General features: G+C 48.1%; 1 protein-coding gene across 1 annotated transcript; it reads right to left on the bottom strand.

The window, feature by feature from the left end:
* Positions 1–6,627: 6,627 nt before the first annotated feature.
* On the bottom strand, positions 6,628–9,180 carry LOC120679748. Its single transcript, XM_039961402.1, has 2 exons — positions 8,941–9,180; positions 6,628–7,166 (listed from the first exon to the last, which is right to left on the bottom strand). Exons 1-2 carry the CDS (start codon positions 9,026–9,028, stop codon positions 6,967–6,969), a joined length of 288 nt encoding a protein of 95 aa, XP_039817336.1. The 5' UTR covers positions 9,029–9,180; the 3' UTR covers positions 6,628–6,966.
* Between the last annotated feature and the right edge of the window lie 2,743 nt (positions 9,181–11,923).

The raw sequence follows: 11,923 nt of genomic DNA, 5'->3' as shown, positions 1-11,923 counted from the left end.
GTTTTGGGTCAATTTTGGATATGTTGTTCCTGAGATCAAATATGCACCAAAACTTGTGGAACTCATTAGATATAATGGTTATGACATGAATATGACCTATGTTTCATGAAATCAGGCGGAGCGTTGGCGGCAAAAATCACTGATATCGGCCGCCAACAACACACAGGTAGGGTGTCCTAATTAAAGACGAGGGTGAACCCCGTGGGGTTACCTAAAATAGGCACGTAGCCTGAAAACTACTCGTCTCGTCAGAGTCCTTTAAAGGAATGAGCTAGCGAGTAGGGTGTCCTAATTAAGTACGAGGGTGAACCCCGTAGGGTTACCCAAAATAGGCACGTAGCCTAAAAAACTACTCGGCTCTGCTAAGTCCTTCAAAGGAGTTTAGCAGACAAGTAGGGTGTCCTAATTAAGGATGAGGGTGAACCCCGTAGGGATACCCAAAATAGGCACGTAGCCTAAAAAACTACGCGATATTTGTCCCAGATCTTTTGGAAGGGTAGGGAACTCGAAGTAGTTTGGGAACAAGTGTAGGCCATGTTAAGATAGAATTTTGGGATGCGGAATCCAGGCATAAGTTGTCGATTTGGTGAAAATCAACTTTATTGCCAATAAATTTGCGAGTATAGGACTTTGAGATAACAGACTCTGACCTTGTGACTCTTTGACAAAACTAGACTCTTAACTAAGGCCTACCACTTGCCTAGAGTGACTTGCACTTGAACAATGGTTTATTTGGGAACTAAATATGAAAATACTTAGCTTAAATTCTGCGAAGCTTTGGGAGTTAGTGGGGCGCCTAAAGCTTTGCGCAGGGACTTGCAGTCGAAGGTCGTATGAGAACCTTTTGGGTGCCATCTGCACTTGCAATGGAGTAGTTTGCTGAACTTTTCTTCATCAAGAAGCGTCTTTGCACAACGCTGATCATGGGACGTGCCTTGAGAGTCAACGTCTATGTGCCCGCACTTCCTAGAGGGTCCGGGATGGTCTTCTGGGATGCGGTAGTTGGAAGTAGGGTTGTAAGCCTCTATTTTCTCCCGCTCCTATCTTCTGGAGATGATTACGTTACAAGCGTCGCGCCCAATGTTGATGACGTTGTGGAGATCGCTGTTGTAGTAGTCGTAGTTGTCGCCTTGCTGTTCTTGGCAATGATCGACTACACCCTGGCATCACAGAGCTCGCTTCTGGTTGCGAATTCGGCAGCACTCGTACAAATCTTCCACCACAGACTCGTCTTCCAACTGGATGGTAACCGTCACAGTTGGTGGAGCTAAGAGTGGGTCTTGCTTCAGGCTAGTCTTGACTTCTATGATTGCCATTGGGCTCATCTCCATGCTGTCGAAGAGGTATTCATCGTAGTCATCAGAGTTGTAGTCGTCGAGGTTAAGGCGTTCCATTGAATCATCATCTGATTCATGGAACTTTGAGATGCGAACAATGGTTCTTCTTTCTGCTTCTTGAGCTTAGCTTCCTGCCAGAGGACGTCGGCAATGTGGGGTGGATGGCACATTGCCTCCATGAACAAGTCGAGTCGTTCGACCAATCTTTTAGATCGTCGAAAGGTTCAAGGTTATCTACACTTTCCATGAACTCGTCGAAGTCCTGATCAAATAGAGGATCAGAAAAGTCGGTGGGTTCAGAGGTCCAGTTATGGGTGGATTTTGACGAGCGAGCCTGGGGGTCCCTAAGATAGGCGGTCCTATCCGATCAAGTCGGGGATTTGCCTTCTCGAGTTTCCCATAGGGCTTTGCTGCCTTGTCTTGTTTCTTGGTGTCTCCGTGCTAGAGGGTGTCTTCATCTATGTTAATGCAATCGATAATCGTGGAATCGATTCGATCAAGCCCAGAGAATATGTCACCCATCTGATCGTGTTGTGGGTTCGAGTTCTCTGGGTTTTGGTTTGTCTTGGTTTGACCAAGAGCAGATTCTGCAAGCTTGATTTATCCCTCGATGGATCGTGAGACCCGATCTACTCCATCGAGTAGTTCGGGGTTGGTGACCCTAGGACGTTTGAGTGACTTTAGGTAAGCCACGTATTTTCCGAGGGTTTCAGAAAATTGAGAATATATGGAATTGGGGGTCAGGCTCCACTGACTCGCCTTGGCGAGTTGGAGCCGGAACGTTCCCAACACTTTCCGAATCGTGAACGAGTAGAACTCGGGTTGACGGCTTCTCGCTGAGTTTGGCATGAGCATCGACGAGTTGCCTATCGGTGGGGATCCTTGGCTCTTCGGGGGTGGTTAGGTGGCTGGTGTAGCCGCCCGATCCGTTGACGGTGCAGACCCAAGAACCGAAGTTGATTGTCGTGCCCTTCGGCACATTGTTGGTGTTGTCGGAATCGGTTGTCGAATACGCTGGTGAACTCGCCGAATTCCCTACCTGGCGTGCCAGCTTTTGGTGTTTAGCCACCAAGCCTACTCAGGGGTACCCTAAGCAGTAGAATTATAGGCAAGAGATCAACTAGTCCCAATGGTTCAAAGAACACAAAAATTTAGACAGGTTCGGGCCACGAAGTGCGTAATACCCTATATCTTGTGAGGTTGTTTGTATTACCTTAGAGGTTGATGTATGACTGTATCTTTTGGAGGGGTCCCTGCCCTCCCTTATATAATCCGGGGGGATAGGATTACATGGAAAGTCCTAGTCGAGTACTGATAGAGCCCTACTCTAACTAGATTGGGTAGTTTCCTTGTACTCCGACTAGTTCTACGCTTATTAGGTAGTTACAATAGGATAAGGTACATCTATGTGCTATCCCTTATTCTAGAATATTCTATGCCTATGAGCAGTCCCGCTGCCCTAGGTCTGACAGCGACCTTTACAATGGGGCTCGTGCAGTGGCAGTGTATGTTCGGGGATAGAGCTCGTGCGGCAAAGGTAACACAGCCCCCCCCCCACGCGGCAACAGCGGCGGCAGCGGTTGGCATTCCCTTCTTTTTATTCTTCCCCATCTTATGTTCTCTGAAAGGAATTGGTGCTCATGGCCTAAGAGAGTTAGGCAAACTTAAAACCTTAACCTATGACTCAATCTAGTTCGCACAAAACATAAACTAAACATGCTATCTAGATGTGCAACTATGGTTCACCTAGTGTGAAACCCTCATCTAGTGTTTTGCAACATATAGCCAATCCAAGAAAGATACTACTGTAAGAAAGTAAGGGCACATAAGTTGCAAGTATAAAATGTTGAAACATAAAGAAGGGGATGAGGGGAAGTAAACTCTTGACGCTCGGATTTATCCCATGGTATCGAAATGCACTAAGCCACCCCTAGTCCATGTTATTGAAGCACTCGCTAAGAGTATTGCTTCTCGGCCACCAAGTCTCCTTCCGGAAACCCCTTGACTTGCCACAAAGGCTAGGCCACTAAGGCTCACGCTGAGTTCCCAGTCACCTTGATCCCGCTTTCCCCTAAGGAGCTTCTCCATGAAGGATGGGGGTCTCCACATCCCGCGCACAAGATCATTGATGCCGCTTCATACCAAGCTAGAGGGATGAAGATTTACATGTGAGTCTCCAAGACTCCAAGGGGCCGGCTCACCAAAATACAAGTTTGGTTCACTCTAGAACCACACACAAGGCACAATACCTTTCTCTCTTTCACTCTCTCTAGAGCTCTCCTAGCACTAACACTAACTTGAAAAATGCTAAGGCCTAAAGTTGTGATCAAATAACACTCTTGTGGCTTGGAGGTAACAACACCTTGATCACTTTCACTCTCACTAGAGCTCTTAAGGGTGTATGCAACTTCTCTCAACTCCAGCAAGCTCAAATGACCCGGGGTGAGGTGCTTATATAGGATAGAGGGAACCATATAGCCATACTAGCCGTCTGCCAAAATGCGGAATACACAGGTTAAACCGATCATCACCGTCGGTTTAACCGGTTGCACTGACTCTGCGCTAGCTGTTGAACTCCAACTATGCATATTTCCTGATGTCATTGCACCGACGCCCGTCGGCTCAACCGCTCCTAAAGGATTACTCTACTGCAGCTTGACACACTCTCTGGACAATGGCAGCACAATTGCACTGGCTCCTCTTATTTACACCCTCGGTTTAACCGGTCCTATTGGGTCTTCTTAGCTTCGATCACCTTAGCTTCTTCCAATGCACAAACCCAATGTAGTTTGATACCGTTGGTTCAACTGGTCGACTGTTTTCTATTGACTCTTGTCCAACTCATCTCGGCTGTCATTTGGACACCTTGACAGCAATTTGGACTTCTTGGATATGGTTTGGACTGCATCCATGGAACGTAGAAATCCTACAAACTTGAACTTATAAAGCCATTAGTTCCATTGACTATGTTTTCACACAATCATCAAAATTACAAAATATGGCCTAATGGAACCATGTTCCTTACATTCTCGGCACACAAGTTTCAATTCCACCCCATCTGTCCTCCTAGCAGAACTGAAATTCTCTAAAAAAAAGAATTGAAATTGGATTCCTTCCTAAGGTTCCAAAAGCTAATTTCAGGTAATCCAAACAACATGGTTGGAATTGTGGTCCATTTTCAATACCATGACTGATTTGGTATTGAAGTCAATACGATGCCACACCTCCAATATCAACGTCCACACCGAGCCTAAAAACTATAGAGTATAATCTTGCAAAATAAGTATTATGCTGATGATTATTTAACAATTTTTATCTTGCATAATATGTATTCATACGTTTAACCAAACATCTCCCTATGATTTGGTTGGAATGAACCATGAAATTAAATAAAGCGGGTCTTGCATGCGCAGAATTAGACTAGGGACTGATTCTTTGATGCACTTCACACTCGCTAGAGAAGAGAACCAACCATGCCTTGCTCGTCGTCGCCAATTTCCTTGCTGGAACTGGAACTGAGCACTAGGGTTGTGCATGTTAAAGCAACTCCAGCAAAGTACCTAGTCGAGTCCCTATTAAAAAAATAGAGATCAAAAGCAAAAAAAAACTCACTCCAGCAGGGTCCTGTTGCAGCACCTAGACTAGGGAGGCCCCTAGATTCACCTTCCCAGCCCCTTCTCCCACGGGTGGGTAGGAAGACCCCTACTCGGCGATTTCCTCTTCTCTGCAAGCCCTTCTCCCTCCTCCTGAACAATGGCGCTTCCTCCCGCACGACGTCACTTCCTCTCGCGCCACTTCTCCTCGCTGGCTCTCAATCCCACGACGGCCCTCCACCAGCCCTCCACTACCCTACCCTTCCTTCCGCTGTTCTCTCCATTGCTCCCCTCCGCTGCAACTATCCGAGTACGGTGCCGCCACAGCGTGCCTCCTCCGCTGCCAGCAGCCACCCCATCTCTCAATGTACATGTGCTTTGAATTTCAGTGTATGCATGCTATGAATTTCAGTGTACAGTGTGTCTGATTATGACTATGACCAGTGAAGCGTTGAGGTTGGAGGAGTACCAATGACGTGATCCAGTCTTACTTGAGGAGTTTTTGAAGATACATCTGAAGATTGAGGACAAATAAGTTCATGAGAGACTAGCTCCAAAATGGCCTTGTGGGGCATTTGTGCGCTTCATGACGCTAGCTAGTATGATTTGCTTTGGTTTTATCGTAATTGTGACATGTTTCATATGTGGCTTGCAGCTTGCAATGGCTACTTTTAATTACATTTTAGTGAACAAAGAAACATTTTCTATCTTGTTGGCAAGAAAGTGCACAATCATTGCCTTGCCGGCCGGCTGAAACTATACCAGGATTAAATGGATATTCATCTGCATATTTTGGTCAAACTAAGTTGTGCTATTTTCTATCTTGTCTTGCTAGTTGTCGTTGAAATATGTCAAATGAAGTGTCTCCATTGTATTCATGATTGACAACTTGATGGCTTGCATTTACAAGTTTTTGGAATATGCAGTAGAATTGAACCAAGTTGCTAGTTATTTATCTATCTTGCATTGCCGGTTATTTGGTGAACTTTGTGTCTGGATATTGCCTTGTTGGTTGTCTCCATTACATTCATGCTTGCTGATATCTTTTTGTTTGAAATTTTTTTAATACAAATTTGAATTATTGTGTCTGAAATTATAAGTTTGAATAGGGTTCATCACTATGCTTTACAACTATTTAAATTTGAATTGTAGTGGTGTGATATGAAGATTATACATAGAGAGTATCATGAAGCTGGAAAGAAATAGAAATAGGGGCTGAGAAGTAGGAACCCTACTGGAGATGGGTGCAATAAACAAAACCCAAAAAGTAGGGAAAACCCCTAATCAAGAAGTATGAATCTTGAAGTAGATGCTATTGCTAGAGTTGCTCTTAGAAACAAAAGAGGTTGAATTGGTGCAGCAAGCCCCCTAAATTTTTAACTTTTTATTTTATTTCCTTTCGACAACTTTTTTTGCTTTTTATTAAACTTTGATTTTTGTGAATTCATAAGTTGAGTTTCATGCATCTTTGCAGAAGTTCCAGGAAACGAATTTGTGGTCAACTGTGCTAACGTTAAAATCTTGAAAACTGCACTTAAGCCAGAGAAGACATCTAGTACATCGTCTGCTACTGTTATGAACTTTGAACCAAGATAAGTTGGCTAGAATTACTGAAGTCGTTTCAAATTTTAAGGTCAAAATGAAAACTGTGTGACGGTGGCACGGTGTCAGTGCAGGAATGGTTGCACAACTGGTTGTTCAGTTGACCCTGTAACTGAAGAAAACATCATCTGAAGCTGTAAACCAGAGAGCAGCATGTTGAAACGAAACCAAAATACACCACAGAATTGAAAAGTAACCCCTCTTGCTCCCTCTTCCTCCCAACTGGCGAAAAAAAATGTCCAGCACCGGTTCATATCACCCTCTATCTACACACCTCAAAACACGACGTTTGGGAGCCTCAAGCTTTGTCCTTGCTGCAACTTTTCGCTCTTTTTGCAGGAAGAAGGGCGGGGGGAGGACGCCTGGTATTGAAAGAGACTGTAATAGGCTGCTAGTACTCGACCGCCGACGGATTCACTTTCGCTTGCCAGGCCCTACTGCGCGGCGGCGAGCGTCGACGAGGACCGGCCGGGCCACACAGGCGGCGGCGCCCGTTTCGGCGGCGGAGACGGCGGCGGCTTCTGGGCTTGAGCCGCTGCCTCGAGCTCCGAGGTGAGCATGTCGAACATGACCTGGACGTCCTTGTACCCGCAGGTCTGCACGTCCTCGTGGAGCTTCAGGATGCCGCCGCTGCCTGCGTTCAGGTGAGATCTTGTCAGACGCATTGTGGTGAGGAAATTAAGATGACTGGACCAGCTGCCAGGATCCCAGGACTGTGAAGAGGCATTATTCATTTCCATTACAATGTAGAAGTAGTAAGTATATAGCAAGAAAAGGAAACATAAATGAGCAAGATAAAGTGGTGATGTAATGAAGACATATTTGGGGCGCGAAAACAAATAAAAGGAGAAAAGTTGTTCACTACTTCACTTCATGCTTTACACTTTACTATTATTATAGTGTAAAACGGCACAGTCCTTGCACCTCCCTTGTGCTAAAACCACCAAATGGCATCATGGAACAGGAACTTTGGACCATCCCGAACCGAAGAAAAGGTACCAGAAGTCGCCTAAAACAATCAAATGGACGGCTGGGGGACAAAAAAGAAAGCCTCCCAAAAATAAAAAATAAAAAGCAAAAGCAGCATTGGTCCAACAAGGAATGGGTGCTCGCCCTGAAAGATGGGAGCAAGTCATAGTGCCGCCCGCCCTTTTATTGAGAAACTTCCTACTGTAATGACGCTCTCGTGCCCTCTTCAGTTTTCCCCAGCAAGGCAGCAAGGTACGGTGTCCATTTGGCCTGAGTAGCCTCTTTCTGCTGCGGCTGACTAGGCTCGCGATGCTGGTTTTGCAGGGGATGCATGTCTCCATCAGTTTTGATTTTCTCATCCCTCAGGACAGAGCATGGGTTGTGTGTAAAACCAAGCTAAATTTCCCAACAAATCCTCGCAAATTTCGCTTCCCGTGCTCCCAAAGTCCCAGCGATGGGGCCTCCATCCATCCAGTATAGTATTGAATTCAATCGAGGGACTGTCACTACTGCATCGTCAGGCAGGGCTATTCCTGCATCGACGGACGCATTCACTCGCTGCGCTCCGCCCCCAGCGCATACGTATGCGTATCCAAGGCACGAGATATTTAAGGCCGGCACGTGGGCCGACGCCCGCCCACATTCAACGCGGGCCCAGGATCACGTTGACACGGGGCTCCACTTCCACACACCCACACCGGACGGGCCCCACCCGTCGGCGGCGCTACAGGTCAATGGCGGCAGGGGAGGGCCGTCGTGTCAGTGCGGGTGGCTGCCATCATGTGGCGCGTGTGGGTGGTAGAGGCATAGGGAGAGGCTGGGACCTGGGAGGAGGAGGGTACGCACGGCCGGCCCCGCGCGCCTCGTGGTGAGGCTGAGGCGTAAGCGGCCATTCAAGTCACATAACTAAGTGCTCTCTACTTTTATTTTTATTTTGGCGTTGCAGACTGGTTTCCGTGGATTTATTGTATGCTTCATCGTTTTTACAGAAAAAAATCCGGAGGAGAGGAACAGAAAAGCCGAGCTCAGTTCAGGGCGAGAACAACCAGCCACTAGAACAGTCAAGTGCAGTGTGCAGCCAGAGCAGAGCCTGTTAGTATCAATTGAATCGCCGAAAACGGAAATTCTAGAAGCGAGCGAGCGTACTCTATTCATCGAATAGTTCATGATTTTGCCCTTGATTCTTCAGCATATCCACCCATATTAATTAATTAACCCTCTGTTTCGATTGTCTAAACGGCAACGGAATCGAGCCGCGCTCACGCGACGGCCAGGCGAGGAGAACGAGAAGTGCGATCGCTACTCCCGTCGCTAAACAAATTACTAATACTCATCGCTTCCGATCTCCCACGGAAGAACACGCGGCGGCAGAAGAGAACGCGTGGTCTGGCTCGCCTAGGGAGGAAGGGAAGGGGGACGCAAGGGGAAGGGTCACTGACCGGGCTTGCGCGCGCGGAGCCGCGCGGCGACGGCGGCCCAGGCGCGGCGCGCGCGGGGCACCACCTTCCTCCGCCACCACGCCGCCATCGGCGCCGCCCGCACCTCTCTCCAGAAGGCCGCGCTGCCGCGGCCTCCGAGTTCCCTGGCCGCCGCGGAGCCGCCTCGCGGTGGGTGTCTCTCTGTGTGAGAGGGAGGGGAGGGACTAGGGAGGCAGCGCGTGGCAGCAGGCTTCCGTTCGGTTCGGCAGGAGGCAGGCTGTGGGGGTTTTATTTTATCCAACAATGGGATACGGTTCGGTCCGGTCGGGCCGGGCCGCCGGGGCGATTGCGTGCAGCGGCTCGGGGCGGCCGGGTTTCCCGGGTGCACGTGGTTGGCGCCTGCCGCCGCCGCGCCGCCTCATCCGTTGAACCCGGTTACCGGCACGTGGCGGCACCGTAGTCCGTAGGGACGGTACCGATGGGTGATCTGATGCTGACTACAATCCGTGATGCTCTTCGTCAACGGCTTGCTTTCCATTTCCGACCAATGGCTAACAATTTTCCATTAGTAGTTTTCTCTTATTTTTTTCTTAAGGTTAGAGGCTAGAGTTCATGCATCATGTACCGGGACACTACAACTGCGCTCCGCTCTAGCAAAAGCGCATCCGATTTCCATTGTTTTCTTTTCCTTGGCTTCTATTTAGCGTTACTTGTTTCACCTTCTTTTTTTTTTGTGCCATGGTGTTTTCCCGGCGTTCAGTCGGGTTAGTGGACCCCACACTCCAACAATTGCAACTCTCGATCAACATTTTGTAGTGTCATAAGCTATATTAAGGTCATAAGACGATCATCTTATAGCTTTTATCGTGCTTACCCTAGCTCATTTTCTTCACCCCAAAAGACCACATCCGTATCCAAATTTATTGATACTTATTAATTGAAAAAGATTGCGCATTCATTTATGAATTTATTGTGGATTTATGGGTAACCTCGCCATGCTAAACAAGACATATCCAAATTTTACCAATGGGAATTAGTGCGGCGATATCTCATTCCCTCGTACACGTCATCTGGCAGATTGAAAACAAAAGATGTATCCTTTGGCACAAGTCAAGCTTGAACAAAATTCCTATAAAAACGATAAGCCTAAAACAATCTCTGCCACGTGTATGCGTGGCATGCACCTGGCCTACGTGACAATCAGCCGCATTATAAGAAAAATGACACGTCACACTCGGTCACATGTTTGCAGCATAGGGCCATTTTCTGGGCTCCACAGCCCCATCATTGCTCTCTGCAAGCTGGAAGGTGACCTCAAGCTCCTGTGATGCCATTCCACGTGGCTGCCTCCAGTAGATATTTTCATGTCCTTTCGCTGAATTCACACAGCGGATGTTTTCAAAAGTTGTACGGCCATCCCCAGAATTGATTTCTCAAAATACCTATTCTTTTTTCACAAAGTTTTGAGCTAGTTAGGCCTTTCCAAACGTCGTTCATGTTAACTCTAATTAATTAGTATCGCAAAGAAACAAAACTACTCATTTTTACTACTAATTCATTAAGCAAGCACGTCAAACGAGAATGCTGGGCCCATGCCTATCAAAGCTCACAAAAGCGTAGAACAGGGACGGAGTCAGACCAAGAAACCACCGAGGTCAGCTGTATAGATGAACAGTATTTTCTATTGAATTTAGCAAAGTTTAAGGGGTCGAGCAACCTCCACTACAGTAAAAAAAAGTTTCTAGGGGCGGGTGAAATAGTATTTTTAGGGGCGGACGCCGCAGCTAAAAATATAGCTGCGGAAAGCAAGGGCGGGTGCGGCGTCCGCCTCTAAAAATATATTTCTAAAGGCGAGTCACCCCATCACCCCTACTAAGAAATCGATTTCTAGAGGTGGGTCACCCCATTATCCACCCCTAGTAATTGATTTAAAAAATAAAAAAAAGGTCCAGCGTGCCGCTCCCAGGAGAGGCCACTTGCCGCGCGTGTCGCTGCCCACTGCCGCAGCTCTAGCCCCCGCCCCGCGCCGCCGCGTCCGCGGCCCGGCCGCGCGCTGCCAGGGGCCTCCGCGCTGCCGCCCGCCGCTCGCGTCCGCGGCCGCGCGATGCCGCAGCCGCCGCAGCTCCAGCCCTCGCCGCGCGCCGCCCGTCCGCCTGGCCGCCGGGGCCCTCCACGGTCGCCGCGCCGAGCACCGCTGCGGGGGCCTCAGGGCTACCGTTGGGCGGCCTCGCGACACCCCCGCCGCAGCTCCAGCCCCGCCGCGTGCCGCCGGGGGGCTCCGCGCCGCCGGGCCGAGCCTCGCTGTCCAGCACCGCTCCTGGCCGTGCGGCCCGTGCCCCGTGCCGCAGAAGATAAGGGATGAGTGGAGGGAGATGAGATAGAGGAGAGAGATGAGGGATGAGTGGATAAACACAGAGGAGAGAGACGAGGAGATATTAATACGCGCTGTCCACACAATTTTTCGTACCTGGCGCTGGCTGGATTCAAACTTTGTAGGGGCGGACTATGAGATGAGCCGCCCCTAGAAATGTCATATTTAGGGGCGGGTTAATTTATCATCCGCCCCTAGAAATAACTTATTTTTGGAGGCGGCTGATGGGACGATCCGCCCCTGAAAATATATTTTCAGAGGCGGGTCATTTGCTACAGTACTGTCCCTCTATTTGTAGCAACGGTGCAAATTTTGAGCCGTCCCTAAAAAAATCTTTTGTGTTGCTACAAATTATTTTTGTAGTTGTGCTTAGTGCCATAAAGGCAGCTTCCCCCCTGGTGTAGAAGCTCCATAATAAAATAATTAGTCTAGTCTCCATGCATAATTTTATTGTACTATTATAAAGACCGGAGATTTAGATAACCGTACATAATAGGTGTTATGGTGATGAAAACTCAAGTTACCAATTTTGCTGATGCCGTACGGATTTAATACCCACGAAATTCTATAAAACCCTTGATTAAGACTGAGGAAAACATTTCCACTCATGTTAAGAAGCTCGCACGTGTTCTA

This window comes from Panicum virgatum, chromosome 6N, assembly GCF_016808335.1.
Source record: "Panicum virgatum strain AP13 chromosome 6N, P.virgatum_v5, whole genome shotgun sequence".
In the NCBI taxonomy this organism is placed as follows: Eukaryota; Viridiplantae; Streptophyta; class Magnoliopsida; order Poales; family Poaceae; genus Panicum; species Panicum virgatum.
The sequence above is the reverse complement of the archived record's forward strand: the minus strand, read 5'-3'. Positions and strand labels throughout refer to the sequence as shown.

Coding starts and splice junctions, on each gene's coding strand:
- LOC120679748 (XM_039961402.1), bottom strand. CDS start 9,028: ATGGCGGCGTGGTGGCGGAGGAAGGTGGTGCCCCGCGCGCGCCGCGCC. Junction 7,167..8,940: donor GCTCCGCGCGCGCAAGCCCG/GTCAGTGACCCT, acceptor ACCTGAACGCAG/GCAGCGGCGGCATCCTGAAG.